The sequence below is a fragment of the Conger conger genome, chromosome 5 (genome assembly GCF_963514075.1).
Source record: "Conger conger chromosome 5, fConCon1.1, whole genome shotgun sequence".
Taxonomy (NCBI): Eukaryota; Metazoa; Chordata; class Actinopteri; order Anguilliformes; family Congridae; genus Conger; species Conger conger.
In genome coordinates, this window is record NC_083764.1 from 19,664,297 (window position 1) to 19,683,607 (window position 19,311).

At 42.9% G+C, this 19,311-nt stretch overlaps 1 protein-coding gene across 1 annotated transcript in view; it reads right to left on the bottom strand.

The window, feature by feature from the left end:
• Positions 1–2,773: 2,773 nt before the first annotated feature.
• LOC133129365 (disks large-associated protein 2-like) overlaps positions 2,774–19,311 on the bottom strand; it is a 148,012-nt gene continuing 131,474 nt past the window's right edge. The window contains exons 6-11 of the mRNA XM_061243402.1: positions 14,907–15,322; positions 12,173–12,258; positions 10,729–11,135; positions 9,881–9,972; positions 3,856–4,008; positions 2,774–2,992 (exon numbers count right to left, since the gene is read on the bottom strand). Coding sequence (XP_061099386.1) covers positions 2,774–2,992; positions 3,856–4,008; positions 9,881–9,972; positions 10,729–11,135; positions 12,173–12,258; positions 14,907–15,322 — 1,373 coding nt within the window. The remainder of the gene's footprint in view (positions 2,993–3,855; positions 4,009–9,880; positions 9,973–10,728; positions 11,136–12,172; positions 12,259–14,906; positions 15,323–19,311) is intronic.

The following is a 19,311-nucleotide window of genomic DNA, read 5'->3' on the forward strand; positions in this document are numbered from 1 at the left end:
ATGATTAAGACACATGGAAAATATGAGGGCTGATATATCTTTCCCTATGCCTATTCGCTCGTATGGCCCGCGTGAACCCTCCTGATTTGAGGCGAGGAAGTCGTGAAACCTGACAGGGAGGTCATCTGAGCCGGTGGTCTAACCCTGAGAGGTTCACCGGCACAGGATGGCCCCCTGGTGACTCCGCCGTCTCCCTGACAACTGTTGCCATGACGGACAGACGGGGAGGCTTATAAAGCCGTCCGCGTGTCCGCCGCGTGCCAAAACGCCCGCTGTCCTCCTTCTCAAATAACCTCCGACTATTCCCCCTTCTTCCCTGCGAGTTAAAAAAAGTGAACTTTGTCAAAATGATCAGCTGCACCTTTACAAAGTTAAACATAACCATTTAAATTGGATTTCCTAACAAATTTTTAATTAGAGATGCGTTGAAATACCCTTAAAAAGTGAGTGTGTGGCTCAGGCTGTTTGTATGCCTCAGACTAGTTCAAGGATAAGATCCTAGTAGCAGCACCATTTATAATTTTATAATTGAATAGCTTAAAAATGTTGTTTGCACCTATACAAGTCATGACCCAGAGTTAAATAACACTGGAAAATTGTAAATACTTTTTTTTTTTACTTCAAAGTATTTTATGTGTGGAATGTCTTTATAAAACTCCTGTGATATTAACTGTGCACGTTAAGATGCTGTTCGCACCAGTGTCTGGTGACTTGATCAGACTTGTCAGTGTACTGTGAGATACTGTTATGCGCAGTGTGAGGGACTAGATCAAGGACTGCATGGTATAATGAGGGATTGGATCATGGATTTTTCAGCGTTATGTTGGGTTTGATCTAAGAGCTTTTGGGATTGGATCAAATGTTCCTCGGGGCAAAGGATTTGATGACAGTACTGTTCAGAGGGACACGGATAGGGTTGGATCCCAGGCTGTTCAGGAGATTATATGGGGGATGGGATCTTACACTGCTCGCCACAGGGCTTCCCAGCCTGCAGAGCAGGGGCTTTCTCTGCCTGGAGAGAAGATGCAAGAAGCGTGGCCCAATCATTGCTGCTGCTTATACAACCGCGACCCCGCATTGCAAACTAACACAACCACAATTAAAAACTGGAGCGGTCCTACTCACATTCCATCTCTCAGGCCCTGACGATTAAACATGGAAAAATCTATTTTGGGATTGAATTTTCTGTCTGCACGTCTTCACCAACCAACAGCTATGTGCTGCACTACTTCACATAATCCACTCTCAGAATTCAACGTACATATTTGGAAGTACTAAAAACATCATTCTCTTTTTACAATGTCTGTCCTTATCCACCTGTGGCAAACCGGTCCGACTGAAGACTTAATTTTCAAGTTTGTGCCAACAGTGTTCCAACCAAGCGGGGGAATACTGTGTCTTTTACTGAACGTGGGTTTGGTTTATTGTTGGTTTAGGGTCTGAGGGCGTTCAGCAGAAAGCATTGAGCTGAATGTCACTTTGAGGAGGGTTCTGTTAAACTGAGAGCAACGATTCAAGTGTTTTCACATCGTATTAGACGTTGTAATGTTACGACTGCATTGTCATGGGGGCTGGCATTTGGCAGCATGAGGTAAAAATCCATGACCAAATAAAAACCTTCCTGTTTACTCTTGCAATTCAATTGCAACAATAGTAAGTGAGCTTCATTGCTTACATTTCCCTTGGAAATACAAACAGGAATATTATTTGAGGTGCAAAAATGCATTATTCTACATACTATAAATTATACATCTTTTTTCCAGAACCAAGTTACCTTGTGTCCATGCCCACAGATCCTTGTTTTCTCAAAACATAGGCCCTTCTTACAGCAATGGACTGATGTCTAAAACTATGGAAAGAATAATAAACATTGCAAAACACTGAGAATGGGGCGAGGTTGGTTATCTAAATTGTTGGCACATTTACTCAGTCTTTTCACGCATCTCGCCTCTTAGCGCAACAAACCAAAGACGGCCGCTAGAACGTTTCCCAACAACTGAGGCGGCGGACGTCTCCCAGGTAACCTTGGAGCCGACGCCCCAACCTCGGCCTTCCCAGCGCAAAGCGACGCGCACGCTTGAGGTATTTTTTTTTCAGCACTGCTTCTGATTAAAAGGGTTACTCGAGTTGTGCAAGACTCTTTTTTTTCGGTTCAGGAGCTCTTGTCTGTCGAGCTCCGGGCCGGAAAACCTGAATGCGTTCACGGACTGAACTGATTTCAAAACCCTGGAGGCGGCGGAATCCCCTCTGTGCAACCGCTCGGACCTCAGACGGAGAGCTAGTCCCTCCGTTGTTTTGTTAGCTTTTTTGTCTGAGGCCACTGTTGCTGGTGAAATTCTCGAGAAAAGTTGCACTTTGTGATCGCCTCTGAACGAACCCCTTTCCGGGTTCTTATAAAATGGCCGATCTAAAGCCTCGGGGAATCGTCTAGAAACTTCCACGGCACTGAAATCAGCTCACCGCCGGCAGGCTTCCTTGTACCAGTAAATTCACATTTTCTTCCTAGGTGAGGATGATACTTATCTATATTTACTCAAATATAATCCGAATGCGGAACGGGGACAGTTTAATGAGAGAAAGAAAGGGGGGTGGGGGTGGGTTTGTATATTATCCTGGGACGAGGGGGGGGGTTAAATAACCTCAATGTGCTGGAGTCGAATGAACACAAAAGTAGAGCGCACAAAGAAAGGAGAGTAAGTGTGATGTCAGGAGGAGGTGGGCTGAGGAGAGGAGGAGGTTCAGGAGGAGTGGAGGGGCCGGGGCTCCCTCGTTCTCAAAGGCGGGTCTGCGCCTCGGGGATGTATATCTCGATGCTGTCCGCCCTCTCCGTCGCTGAGTTCTGTCGGAAGGAGGCCGCCCGCTTGGCCGCCATTAGCCTCCGTCGCGCCTCCTGCCGCTGCCGGTCCTGGAGGTCAAGAGATCGCTCGCGCATCACCCCACCCCTGCCTCGAGGGGGCCTCTTTGGTACAGGAGGCGGCCATTTCCTCTCCTTCTCAGGGGGAAAAAAGGAGAGAGAGAGAGAGGGAGGAGAGAAGATGAAACCGGTTCCGCAGTGTTTATGGAAGAACAGTATTATCAATGCTGCGTACGAACAGAAATGTTCGTAAAACCGTGCGTACGATCGTTTCTAAAAGTTGAATTCATCAATTTGTATTTGTACTTGAGACTGTGTTTAAATTTAAGCACACCTCTGACCACACTAACAAAAAGCACCTTGTGATAGAAAAGTTGAACTGCTAAAGAAATACCATCCACCAAATGGAGAAAGGACTGATATACTGGAACTATGACGGAAAATGGTAACACTTTCATACTTTGACTATTTCTGTATTTATTTGGGCACTTAGACTACTAATAGTTTCCTCAGGATGCTATCCAATTCGTAAACATAAAACCATTTTAGCTTAGCTGAATAATAATGTCAATTAGAAAGGTGGATTGTTAGCAATTTAGGCCACTGTTTAAATAATATAAAAGGCAATACTGAGGCATTTGATGTCTTTAAAATGGCAAATATTGAATTGCATGAGGATGTAGCATGAGCTGTGATACACAGAGAGCACATTTTCAATGAACTTTGTAACCATTTTTAACAATTTAACAAATTAACATATTTTTTCCTCTTGAGAGACAAGCTGAAATGGAACTTAGAGTGGCACTAACACTAACTAAATTGTATTCATGTTTTGGAATAAATATTTTAAGACATGTTTGTATGGTTATGAAGAATTGACTAAACTGAGAAAAGAGTGAATTTTGATTCGGCTGGTCTTTAAAGGTCTTGGAACTGGGCGAGCCACATCAGGTTGCCCAAATCGCTATAGGTGAAAGTGTGTGACTGTCAGCGACACGCACCTTCTTCTCTGGGCTCTCCACAGGCCTCCAGTCATTGCTCTTGATCTGCTGTAGCTCGTCAAACTTGGCGGTCACGTCGTCGATGGACAGCTGCAGCAGGTCCCAGAATCCAGCCAGATCCTGAGAGGTGGGCCTGGGCATCGCACTGGGGTCCTGGGGGGCCGAATCAGTTCATCATCATCATCATCACCATCATCATCATGATTACGACATAAGTACTACTTCATTTTACTACTTTCATATTTCTACAGTATTGTGTAGGTTTCATGTGTTTACTGTGGAACCAGGCTGCCAGGTTTTCCTTGGGAATCTCAATGGAACTTTCTGGTAAAATAAAGGCAAAATAATTAAAGAAAAACTATTATTATTTGTATTATTATTATTATTATTATTAAAATTATTATTTACTCCGAAAGGACCCTTATTCTACTGTGAACTGATAGCAAATGATAATAACTGATATTACTATGGTGGAATCAAGGTGAAATCCATTGCTTTTGTACACAACAGTGCTCAGTATCTGCATTTGAACCCTAATAATGTCTATGGTCCCATACTGTACACCTCAAGCTTCACACTGTGTTGCACCGAACATGGATCCCACATTTTTATCTGCTTAGGTACTGCATTATACCCAGTGGTGAAAAATCCAGGTTCAGAAAGTAGAAGTCCTCCCCAGTATTTTGTTCCAATCATATGGATGCAAATTTCTAACAAGCACAATTCTGCAAGTGTTTGTGGGTAGAAGAAACACATGACAGGATGTTCACTTTCTGTACCCTAGAGTTTCAACCTCTGATTATACAGTACCCTGTGTAAATACAATATCTCATCAAATTCTCCGCTATAATGGGGGGACCAAAAGGCGGTGGTTCACCCGATATGGATGTAAATACTGAAATTAAAGATGACATTGCAGTTTAACCTCATAATCATTGTTATTTAGACACTGCGCTGTATGTTGGTCATCTTTGAACAAAAATATGTTTATGAGTAGTCTGTAATTGCAAAAAAAGTATATAGGATACATGCTTGGGCATATAAAGCAATCTGGAGGTTGGAGCAAAAACCTGGGATTTTACAACACTGGCTCATGTCTTACATCAGTGACAAGTATATCCTATAATCCTATCTTTACTTGTATGTTGCAAATCTTATTTCAGCCACTAGATGTCTCCTGATTTCACCTCTTTGAATGCATTTTTGCATGTGCATGGATATGAATTAGAACTGCAATCAGAAATTACCATAAGGGAAAATGGCATAAGGAAACTGATTATACTGCATGACATCACAGAAGAACACACAAAAAATATAATAATGCGACTTCAAAAAGATTGATTTTAAAGAAAATTTTAGATATTTGATATTTGAATTAAATCCAAAGATTTTCAGCTATTATGTCTGTCATTAATACCATCAAACTGATATGCTCTTAATAATAATAATAATAATAATAATAATAATAATAATAATATTAATCCACTTATTCCTGGTCAGGGTCACAGGTAAATCCAGTAAAAACAGTAAATCCAGTATAGCCAACGTTCAGTACACCTTGCAAACAGTGTCCTTGTGAAACAAGAATTTGAGAAATTAACATAAATTTCTACAATACTGTATATTCTGTACGTTCAGACTGAGTATGACAGCATTTTTAACATTGGTTTGTTTCAGCTTCTTTCATCCACTGAGGAAAGGGTTAAAAAAGAGTATATAAAAGTATATAAAAGTTGTCACCAATGTTGTAAAGCAACCCCATTTAGTCAGTAAGAATTCTCTCACTGCTTCATGTCCTCATCTTCAGGTTTATGAACTGTGAGCAGGTGCAAAGTTACTATCTCTCTTCACCTTGCTGTGAACCTGATATTGCCACACCAGGCAAGGACAAGCTCTGAGGGTAGCAGTCTTATTTTCCATGGAGTCCAGTGAACAAATTCTGGACTAAAATATACATTCATCACAACGCTGAACAAAGTTAGTTATTAATAGGTAGTTATTGTAACCACAGATGACAAAGAGGAAAGTATGGAAAGTAAGACACCCATAACTAGCCAGTTAACACTAACTACGTAGCACGCTGGCTACTGTAGCTACATAATGTAAGCTGGCAAACTAAAATAATTTCAGTTTCCCACTACATCAGAAAAAGATCAGAGAAAACCTGAAGAATAAAACCTTGAAATGTAATTGTGGCAAGGACACTGTTTGCGGGAAGGAAGCAGGGCAAACCAAGGACCATGGCTACTGGAGAAGCTCGCTCTCTCTCCCTTCCCTGCTCCTGTGAAACCTGAATTAAACACTGCTGCAATCCGGACTTTCGATATCACCCTGTGTCCTGTTCGTCTATCCTCTCAGGGGTGTGCCACGGCATGTGACAGTAGTATTTTTTATTTAAAATGGCAATAAGAATTCACAATTTTAATTTTAATTAACAATTTTATAATGTAAAGCTCACTGGACATTCTTGCACTACACAATAGCGGTGTTTCATAGCTCATATTTCTGAAAGACAGCATGTTATAATGTTAATATTATAGTGTTGTTCATACACAGTTGTCCTAACATCTCACGTGGAGATATCTTTAAATGTTTATGGTCCTCTAGGTGAAGAGATAGTCAATTAGAGGTTGTTTAAAAAGGGATTGATTTGAAAGACTTGGAGACTCTGATCTGAAGCTCTCGTCTGCTGCAGCATGAACCTGGGCATTAATCAAATCCTCAGCAGCATAGCCTCCACAGGTTCAACCTGTGTTAAAGTGCTACCTTCTGTTCATTGCAATTGGCCCAGCATGTTCACAGCATGATAACAGCATGACCACTTCAAGAGCAATGCAATGGCACAGTGGACAATCCTATATTATGTACTTTTGCAAGTGTGTGAATTTTATTCTCATATTTTATTCTCACCCATTATTGTTCTTTTGTGGTTTTTTTGTGTTTTTTTTGGTCTAAACTCCATCTCAGGAACAGATTCCTAAAATTTCCCTCGGGATGAAGAAAGTATCTATCTATCTATTAAAGGCTTTAGCCCACAACTTTTTTTCCATGTGTCTTGTCCGCTCGCAATTTGACACGATGACCAGTATTCCTTTGACTAATCTATTGCAACATGTCAACATCCATCCATCCATCCATCCATTATCTGAACCCGCTTATCCTGAACAGGGTTGCAGGGGGGCTGGAGCTTATCCCAGCATACATTGGGCGAAAGGCAGGAATACACCCTGGACAGGTCGCCAGTCCATCGCAGGGCACACACACCATTCACTCACACACTCATACCTACGGGCAATTTAGACTCTCCAATCAGCCTAACCTGCATATCTTTGGACTGTGGGAGGAAACCGGAGTACCCGGAGGAAACCCACGCAGACACGGGGAGAACATGCAAACTCCGCACAGAGAGGCCCCGGCCGACGGGGATTCGAACCCAGGACCTCCTTGCTGTGAGGCGGCAGTGCTACCCACTGCACCATCCGTGCCGCCAACATGTCAACATATTTATGTTAAATGTTGTCATTTTCGTTGTGCCTGCAATCGATTTCTAGGCCAGGTCCCTCTTGAATAAAAGATTTCTAATCTCAATCTCAGACCAACCTGATTAAATATATATTTTTAATGATTTGCGCTTTGCATACTAAAATGCAAAATAGTAAAAAGATGCGTGCCACTCTTTTAGTCACACAAAAACCTCACAAAAGCTGAAGGTCCACAGCACCAAAAATTCCTGCGTGGAATTCCCAATGGATTTGAATAAACGAAAATATGACCAGGATATACAGTCTTCTTTCTGGTGAATAATTATTAATGGTTCTCAGACAGCTTTTTGGAATTCACTCATAGACGTTACATCCCGTTATTTCTGCTCATTCCAATCCGTCGGGAATACCAAAATACTGTCTGAGAACCGTTAATAACCGTCACCGGAATGTGCATTGTATATCCTAGTCATGAATTCACGATTATAAACCTGGAAACAGCAGGACAGGCAGAAAAGCTGAGTGGGCAAAGTGAAACATTGATTTTCAATAGCTTATTCAATAAAATGCAAGGTAAGTCGCCCTGGGTAATGGGTACTGAGCGACTTCTGCAAAGTGAATGCATAATATATAAGGACAGCTTGACAACATGTAATAAGCACGTGTGGCAGTGAAACCATAATTAAGGCCATCAGACTGCACTTGTGTCCTGTCCATTTGTCTCTAAGCGATATATCTCCCCCTGAGAGTCAAGCCAGGTTCCAGCCAACATTTCTCGGAAACGTTTACTTACAAATAAACGGGAGCACTTCAAAACGCTTTAAAAAGTTTAAATTTAACTTGTCAAACTGGGGGGGAAAAATCTTGTAAAACAACACTGAGAGTGTGTTCTTGTGGGGTGAATTCAATCAACGCTTCTCTTTACCTTGTACTTACAAATAGGTCAAAGGGTTGATATTGATTAGATCCAAGCCCTGATACGCGAGAAACGAAAGATCTGAAGGATTGAATGTCTAAATTCACTCGCTGAGAGAGGCAAGAGGAGTTAGAGTAGATTACTTTCTGAAATAAAAATGCTCCTGGGATCAAGAGAGGGTCAAGCTCTTCTGTGCACAATACATAAATATCTGTATCAAGTGCCTCATCTGTTCTTCTGACTTATTTGCAGACTTACTTTGTTGGACATTCTGTGTCTTTTGAAGCTACTCACCGAGCACTTTATTAGGATTTATTTATTTTTACTTTATACACCTACATATTCATGCGGTTATCTAATCAGTCAATTGTGTGGCATACAATCATGTAGACACGGGTCAGGAGCTTCAGTTAATGTTCACATCAACCATCAGAATGGGGAAAAAATGTGATCTAAGTGACGTTGACCGTGGAATGATTGTTGGTGACAGACAACGTGGTTTGAGTATCTCAGGAACTGCTGATCTCCTGGGATTTTCACGCACACTAGTCTTTAGAGTTTGCAAAAAAGGTGCAAAAAACAGAAAGAAATCCAGTGAGCAGCAGTTCTGCAGACAGAAACGCCTTGTTAATGACAGACGTCAGAGGAGAATGGCCAGACTGGTCAAAGCTTACAGGAAGGTGAAAGTAACTGAAATAACCTCACATTACAACAGTGGTATGCAGAAGAGCATCTCTGAACACACCGTATCATAACTCCAACTGGATAGGCTACAGCAGTAGAAGTAAAAAAAATAAGTCTAATAAATACCTAATAAAGTGCTATATTTGAAGGTGAATGGTCAAGTTTTGCTCACTGAATGAAACCCTGCAAATGACTGTTATAACGAAGGACTCCAAAAATAAACTTCATAATCAAAAACCGCTCGGAAACGTACAACCATTAATTCATTATTTTCGTTCCGACAGCGGATATATTAGACACCGTGCCGATTATAATGGGAAAGAGCACGTTACTACATATTCGGCAGTGAGAATGAATTGGACGGGATGTATGATTTGTGACAGTAAGCTCCTTTTGGAACGTGTTTGAGAGCGGATGTTTAAAATGAGAGCTTGTGCAGTGCTCTCTGTATTCCAGGCCCGGCTCCCCGTGCGTCACCGTAGACAGACACGCTCGTGTCCTCATTGTTCCTCTCACTGGCGGAGGCAGATCTGTATCAGTGTCTGATTCTCTTTATTCTCCGTGAAGGTTACTGCACAGAGACACGCGCGCAACTGTACCCCGGATACACGCGTACCGACGCCCGCGCACGCACGCCCACGCGCGCGCAAACAAACAAAATATACAGGGCTGCGCAGAAATAGAGGCATGCTGTGTGCCCACATGCACACACACACACACACACACACACATATGCCCATGTTCACACGCATAAATAAAATATACAGGGGTATGCGCAAACAAATGCACAAAGGCATGCTGTGTACGCGCACACACACACACACATATGAACATACCCACACACACACAAAAACAAAATATACAGGGATACATGCAAACAAATGCAGAAAGGCATGCTGTGTGTGCACGCACACACACACACACACACAGGAATGACACATACCAGGTTCTGCTGACACAGCCAGTAGAACTGCTGGAATTTCTGTGACATGAGGAGTTGAGCACTGCCCACTGCACTCCGGATCTTTCCTAGGACTGAGACACAGACATCCAGATTACCGCTGATGGCTTTCTGTATACAGCATTGCATCTGCACAATGTTCTTCAAACAAAATGACTGTGTTCACATAACACCAATTCCACACTTAACGTAACTATAACCCCAAGAAGCATACATAATAAGCTATCATAAATGTAGCATAATTAGCACAGCTTGAGATAATTACATTTTCAATTAAAAATGGCAAAAGCTTACAATCAGGAAATAAAAGGAGTAACAATGAGGGTTTAAATGTGTTTAGATGTTCTTTTTACTGGGTCAACAAACTGAAGGCTTTGACCAGGAAAAAAAAAAGCTAAGCGTTTTCATAGTTGATTATCCACTTGTCTTAGTAATGACTTTAAGTCCAAAATAGTTATGATATAACCGGTTAGGTTATGTTATCATGGGGCCACAACATTAATAGGTGATTTTGTTGTAAAGAAAATCAACAACTGGCTAAGAAAACAAGTGGGTTCAATCACAACGATGAAAATCTGTAGCACCATTTTACTGGTTTAGTTTATGCATCCTATCACGTTGGTTGTTTTATTGTTGCGTACTATTGTTGTTATTGCTGTTATATGCGATTTCACTCCTGCTGTTTTATACTGCTTTGGTTGCGTCTTGGTTGAAATTTTAATCTCAAATGTGACTTCCTATTCATATAAAGGTTTAATAACAATGAATAATTAAAATCCAGCCCGGGCTGTTCCCGCCAATGTCGAGAGCGCGCGGCGTGGCGAACTCACTCTCCTCCGACAGGTCGTGCTCCTCGGCCTCTCTCTCCATCTCTTTGCACCAGCCCTCCATCCTCTTGGTCTCGTTGTGGAGCAGCTGCATGAACCAGCTGCCGTCCCGACGCAGGGGCGACACGCGGCCCGTTTCGGCCGCCTCGTGGGCGGGCTCCACCAGCCAGGGCTCGGGCTGCGGGCTGGGGGGCCCGCTGGACACGCGGTAGTCCTCGCGGTAGCTGAAGAGGCCCTGCGTGCGCACCGTGCGCACGGCGCCGTACTGCGTGGGCGTGCTGGGCTCCGAGTGGCGCTGGAAGGATCCGCCGAACTGCAGGCCCTTGTCCTCCATGGCGGGGAAGCCCTCCAGCTCCATGTCGGCCTGCACCGCCGTGGTCACGCTGTTGGAGCGCTTGAACCTGCCGTGCCTGACGCGCAGGCGCACGCACAGACACGCGCGCGGGGACACACAAACACGCACATACAAACGCACACGCAGGTACACACAAACGCACACGCGGGCACACACAAACACGCACACACAAACGCACACGCGGGTACACACAAACGCGCACACACAAACACGCACACAGGTATGCACAAACGCGCACACACAAACGCACACGCGGGTACACACAAACATGCACACACAAACGCACACGCGTGCACACGCAAACACGCACATGCAGGTACACACAGACACGCACACAAACACGCACATGCAGGTACACACAAACACGCACACACAAACACGCACATGCAGGTACACACAAACACGCACACAGGTACACACAAACACACACGCACGCAGGTACACACAAACATGCACACACATAGGTACACACAAACATGCACACACATAGGCATGCACACATGGGTACACACGCATGCAGGTACACACAAAAGCACGCACACAGGTACACATGCACATGCAAACACGTGTGCACACAGGTACACACAAATGCACACAGACAGGAACACATGCACACACAAACACACGCGTGCACACAGGCACAAATTCACACATACAGGTACACAAACAGGCGTGCACACAGGTACACATGCACACACAAATGCGTGCACACAGGTACACACGCACGCGCACACACAGGTACACACGCACGCGCACACACAGGTACACACGCACGCACACACGCACGCACACAGGTACACATGCACACACATAACAACACATAAGCAGACAAGCACACAAAAACAAACAGACATGAAATGTGTATGTACATTGGGACAATTCTCAAGTATCAATTCACTCCATTTGTATTTTTCAGGATATGTTGTCATTTGCTAAATTTACTAATGCTTCTTCTGGCTATCGTAATAGTTCACAGATTGTTGTTAATGTGTCGTGTTATTAGATGTAAATACCATCAATAACTAGTTAGACTTTTGAATGTATTTGCAATTTCTTCCACCCGCGTGACCCGTGCCACGCTAACGTACGTACCGCTTCTCATCCTCCACCTGTATCCCCACAGAGTGATACTCTCTCAGTCCTTTACTCTCAGGCTCCGAGTCAGTCGCCGTTTCCACCTGAACGACACAAACAACACTACGGTCTGGTAAACACGCCTCAAAGGGGGCCACCAGTACCCATTTTTGCACTTTTTATTTTTAATTATAAGGAAACAGAAGCAGCTTGATTTATCTTGACACGACTGTTACAGTCATAATTAGCATTATAAATATTATTATTATTAATAATAATAATAATAATAATAATAATAATAATAATATTTTCTGCTGAAATACACCCCATGTAGCTAGTGGGAAAGCGGTCAAAAAACATGTTCATTAGTTCAGAGCTGACAAAATTCCAACCGGAGGTATTGGCTCAAGATGGATTTCAGAATATCGAGAGGAAACTCCAATAACCAAGCTGGTACTGCAAATATGAACGCACCTAGACATATTCTGGACATTACTTTACATTATTAGAGACATTACTGCATCCCTTATTAAGTGTACACACTTCCAGGATGGAACTGAATGCTTACAGTCTTGTATCATTATATAAGCAGTTTATGTAGATTTGTTCCTGCAGTATTTGCCCTGTCCTGTCTTTGAAACCACATTACTCAAGGCCAGAGATGTGTGCTTTAATATCAATATGCCACTGTCCAAGTAAAGCCAACTTAAAAAGATAATGTTTATAGTATTGTCATTATGTTGCTGTGATATAGACGCACAACAATACAGCTAATTCTTTACATGACTGTTACCGTAGGAGGCCATTACATTACATTACATTATTGGCATTTGGCAGACGCTCTTATCCAGAGCGACGTACAGTTGATTAGACTAAGCAGGAGACAATCCTCCCCTGGAGCAATGCAGGGTTAAGGGCCTTGCTCAAGGGCCCAACGGCTGTGCGGATCTTATTGTGGCTACTCCGGGGATCGAACCACCGACCTTGCCAGTCATTTACCTTAACCACTACGCTACAGGCCGCCCACACACATGGGTGGAGACCTTGTTCTCTCAAAAACCTGGAAAAACTAGTGGGTACAATCACAATGATGTCAGCCACCTTTGTCTGTTCTGGCATACCTTTCTAGAAGGTACAGTCCTGGAATGCAGTCGTCACTCCACACATCTACTTTACAGTGCCAAACCTGATGATGTTGCTGATGGAGAAGAATATGATGTGATGCCGATGGTGGTGATGATGACGATGATGATGATGACGATGATGATGAAATCAAGTCATTCTGGTAATGAAAAGGACACAAAAAAGTGAAAATTGTGTTTGTGACAAAGAATAAGACGATGAAGATGACCATGAATGATGGGGAAATAATAAATCATGATGTGCTGTTGATGATAAGGACTGTGCACCCTGTCCTGGCACAGGTCTAAACCATAGACTGTAGAAAATATATGAACCTGTTAGGTCATCCACTGACTGTCTCTCAGCTCCTGAAAAGTACTTTGTTGTGCAGTTTGGAGCCAGAGACTGTGCAGCAGGGAAATGAATGCTGCTCCTTCACTAAGCATGTAAGATCGAGTGACGTAATCTGCCTTAATCATCCACAACATATTGCTGTATTATCTTAATGACACAATAACTTAAAGAAATTGGCACATGGGGAGACATTAGATGAAGAAAAAATACCGACTGCAACTACATTTTCTTGTGGGTAAAAATGATTGACTTTGTATTTTGACCGTTGGCTTCACATTTAAAACGGCTCGAAATGATCTACTGTATACTGGAGTCAACCGCAATGGCGCTAGCGAGCACCTTCAATAAAGAAGCCTGCTTTTGCCCGCTTGGTCTAAACCAAACCTGAGAACGTTTGGTATTTTACACACACGACTGCAGCTGCTTTGAAAACCAATGCAGAGTAACTCCAGGCTTTCCTTGTCACCTGCTGATGGGCCAATCAACCAGTGCTGTGGACCGTCATTGGCTGTCATAGCCCTCTCTCTGTATACACCGATCATGGCTGCACGTGCCCCGATTTCATTACTGATCTGATCTTCAGCACAAAACACCTCAAATTCTCCACCTTCGTCTCTCTGAGCTGCTTGATGGATGTGACCCTTTCCACTAACCGACCGTATATAACAGCATGTTCACCACAGGGACACTGTTAGGGTGGGAGAAACGCCTTCTGAATTTTACAGAATATCCTCTATATCCCATGAAGATTAAAAAAAAAAAAGCTCTCACACATACACTCACACACACACACACACATGTCCGTGTGTACATGCACACACATACAGTTAAATGTACTGGCTATTGGAACAGTGACATTTTTGTTAATTTGGCTCTGTACACTGGAATTAAAATACAACAATGAGTATGAGGCTAAAATGGAGACTGTCAGCTTAAATATGAGGGTATTTACACCCATATAGGCCATCCCTTGTAGGAATTACAGCCGTTTTTCACACGCAGTCCCCCCGTTTTTGTGCTGTGTGCTGAGTGGAGTGCGGGTTGCAGCGTATCATGCTAAGCAGCTTTCCTGACATTGCTTGACAGCAGAAGGCTTCTGTGCAATGGCATCATTTATCCTTATTGCACCGGGCGGAGAGGCCCTTTCAGCACAGCCGTGGCGTCGTGAAGCGAATCCTAATCGACGGAGGGCGCGTGCGTGGGCGGGGGGGGAGTCGGCACAGCAGGGTGACTCACAGGCTGCTATTTTTGGAGCCTGAGGAAGGGGTGGGTGGGCGTGTGTGTGTGTGTAGGGGGAGGGGGGGGGGGGGGGGGGGCGGTTACAGGTTACCTGTATCCCGATGGACGAGCGCGGGGTCTTCAGGTACTCCTCGGCCTTGGACACCAGCACCGCCTTGTCGCACGTCTGCACCGAGCTGTGGCTGCCGGTGGAGGCGTGCCGCCGGCCCGCAGCCGTCTCCATGGCGATGGTCGCCGCCTGGGCGCTGTCCAGACTGTCGGTGGAGTTGTAGAGGGCCCGGCCCAGCCCGTCCTGCGCCCACAGGAGACCGCCTCGGGGGTGCCGCCCGTCGTGGTAGGCGTCCTGCGTGGACTCTGTGCTGCTCTGGGCCGTCACCGATATCAGGGGCTTGGAGGCTGTGCGGGGCGGAACGGGGGGAGGAGTCTTCTTGTAACTAGGCGTGTATGTCACAGCTGCAAGCAGGCCAAGGGGGAAAGGGATGACCGGTTAATAGGAAGGACGTGCGGGATATCCTCTACTGTCACGGCGCGCATTAATCTTGATACAGTGGCCGTTCTAGAAAAATATACTAAATGGGGTGGGGAAAGGTGGCCAAGGTGGAATTTAGGGGCGGCATGACAGATGCATTATTTTGTTGGGCAAGATGTGATATCGATATAATTATAGCGTTTTCCAATGATAAAATGATTGTTACTTATACAAGCCAAGGAACTGAAAAAGACTCACTAAGGGACAGTCTACAATAAATGTTCTTGATGTTTGACCACACTTCCATGTTGTGTCTAGGTCTCCAAAGTGTATTTGGAGTCTTGCCATATACCTATATCACATTTATCAGCGCTGCTGCCAGATATGCAGTAGATACCATTGAGTTCAACAGGGAAATTTATCAGGAGAAACAATTATTTACATATCTATGGCATATCTGGCAGCAGCACGGTGTTTAAGGCTCATTTAATACCTTGGACCCTTGACGACTTAAAGCCATTTAGCCAACAAATGTGTTCTATACTGTATCAGTATAATTTACAGCTGAATCTAGTCCCACCCCAATTCGCCCAATGTGAATACTCGATTATGGTTGAATGGAAGGTGTGTGTTAAAAACTGATAACCGCACAAAAGATAACCGCAAGTTGATCCAGTCAAACAGATTGATCACCATTCTAAATTTATATGCTGGCTACCTTTGACACAATATCAACTTAGTAGATGAAAATGTATGATAAATATCACTTGTATAACATTGAATATCCTAGTTACAACAACCCTGAACTAGCTAAGCAGTTTGGGGTATATACAGTGAGGTCCGTAAGTATTTGGACAATTATTCTGTTCTTTTGGCTCTGTAATCCAGCACACTGGATTTGAAATGAAACAATGAATATGAGGTTCAAGTGCAGACTGTAACATTTAATTTTGCTACAACTTTGCAAGGACAGAGTAGTTTTGAAACAAATGGAGGCTGATAGCTAGCCCAATATCCATAATAGAAAGCATACTGTGAGACGACTCAAAATCAAGTAGAATTTGAATACAAGGTTATACGAGTGACAGTGAACCTAGCATAATGCTGGCTCGCTACTTGACTAGAATGAATGTTTGGCTAGGTTGTATCTATGGTTCTTCTCTTGTTTAATCCATTATGGACTAAGGCGCCTGATAGAAAACCCATAGAAAGGCCTAAGAATTACAATGCATTAAAGCGGTCATGTGATCAAATACAACGCTGGCGTCGCATTCTTCTGTTAAGGGCGATGTAACGTGCAGGTCGCATTCTTCTGTTAAGGGAGATGTAACATGCAGGTCGCATTCTTCTGTTAAGGGAGATGTAACATGCAGGTCGCATTCTTCTGTTAAGGGAGATGTAACATGCAGGTCGCATATGCCCAGGGGTTAATAACCATTCATTTTGAAAGTAAAACAAAAAGAACGCCTCTGTGGACATAACCACCCGACACAAAACCAATGCTGCCAAATTGCATAAGCTAGCTTACACACAAGTGACAGCACTAAACAACAGAAGAAACATGTTAACTCCATCAATGACTTGAAATGCGAGCAATTACTACAACGTGTTTGTCATTTTTCATTAAAATTTGCAGCATTACCTTATCTCATTAATATGTAGGTAGCAAATCAAAGACAATCATATGCACCATTCCGTATGAATATCCTACTTTGCATTGTACTTTTTGCTGACCATTATGCAGCTGGATATTTGAGGAAAGTGCCCCATCTAGAACGGGAGCCTACAATCTTATACTCTTGGGTCTAGTTCAGTGACCATTACCCCATACTGCTGCCATGTACAGTGGGGCTTCAAAATGCATATAAATAGCAGTTTATCTCAAGTGGAAAATAGAATCTGAATTGTATGTGAAAGAAAAGCTACACTGTAAATGATTTTGGTAGTTCTCACTGCAATATTATTGTATAATGAACAAATCTTTACTGTTGAACCTGTATACAGGATGTAGAGAAAGGATTCTGGTGAAAATTTACAGTAAATAGATAATTGCTATAAATCTTTAGAGTAATATTTGACTGCTAAAGTTTTGAAGCCACAAAAGGCTATGTCAAAATTGTCCTTCCATCCATCCATTATCTTAACCCGCTTATCCTGAACAGGGTCGCAGGGGGGCTGGAGCCTATCCCAGCATACATTGGGCGAAAGGCAGGAATACACCCTGGACAGGTCGCCAGTCCATCACAGGGCACACACACCATTCACTCACATACTCACACCTATGGGCAATTTAGACTCTCCAATCAGCCTAACCTGCATGTCTTTGGACTGTGGGTGGAAACCGGAGTTCCCGGAGGAAACCCACGCAGACACAGGGAGAACATGCAAACTCCACACAGAGAGGCCCCGGCTGACGGGGATTCGAACCCAGGACCTCCTTGCTGTGAGGCGGCAGTGCTACCCACTGCACCATCCGTGCCGACAAAATTGTCCTTCATTTTCTTAATTGATGTTGTTTTCTTTAGTTGTTGCAATCACTTTCAAGCTCTATTTTGTATTGTAGCCTGTTATGTACCATTCAGAGACCCAAGTGCAGACCAAGGGATAATCAGAAAATGTTGTTTATTTCAGTCCAAGGGTCAAAGCCAGAAAATCAGATAAACACAATGCCAAATCGAATTGCAAAAGAATGGTGTGTAAGCAGTCCAAAGTCAATAGTACAAAAAAGGCAAAGCAAGCGAGATGTCGAAAACAGAGCATAGATCAAAAACCAAAATTCAAAACAGCAGACAATTCCAAAGGGCAAGGCAAACTCGGAATCAGGCAAAGGACTATCTCGGGAATCACTAAATAAATAGGCTTACACAAAATTGGCACTGAATAAGTAGATCAACTTTCTGATAACGAACTGAGACCAGGGTTTAAATACACAGAGGGATGAGACAATCTAGGCAGGGCAAAGAAGTGGGGATGATCTAACAAATAAATATCAGGTGAGAAACATGAATGGGTAACAATACAATAACGAAGGGGAAACAAAAACGCGGACTGGAATCACAAAGACACCTACGTAATACAAACAGCTCCGGACTAGGGAGTAGACAATTGTACAGAATTAAGGAACATAGTGATAGGGAAGAACACTTTGCTGAATCACGGTAAGCAATTACAGATAGAACAGAGAGGTGGAGTAATAGAGCAGTATCGAAATAGAGGTAGAGTTAGTTTGTTAGTTAACGTGATTCAATTATAATTACCTAAAACTAGTGACTGTTAGTAAATTAGTTAGACAAACGATTAGTGTGTTAATATTATTTAGTACTGTCCCACATCTGTGTTAGTAGTTTAATGCTATACATAAACATAACTGGAGGAAAACAGGAAGTAAGTGAAAAACAAGACTAGGAAGAAATCGTGATAAACCAGAAAATACCGAAACCACCAGAACAGTGAAGCATGCAGACAGGGAAGTGACTCGGGCTCAGAATGCATTAAGACACAGACATCACAGGGGAAGACGAATGCAATGAACTATGAATGAATAAACAAATATACCATAAACCATAATCAGATATGAATAATTAAAAATAATAAATTACAAGAATAACAATATTTAAACAAACTAAGAATTCAGGAACATTACAGTAGTCTACACGGAATTCTTATAATAATAATAAAATAATGAACTGTATTGGAATTGTTGAAAAAACGTCTATTTCCACACTGGAGAGATCCCTCATGGTCAAGATCAGGCAGAAGTGGAAAGTATGTGGGTCCTTGTACTTTGTTACTATACTTACGTACTATTTTGGGGGATTTGTACTTTACTAATGTGTTTTGTTATACAAGTTTGTATACTTGTACTTTCACTCAATTACATTTCAGGGAAAAATATCATACTTTTTACTCATTACAGTATTCATTTACACCTTCAAAGCCCTTTTATTTAAAACAGATGAATGGTCAATGACCC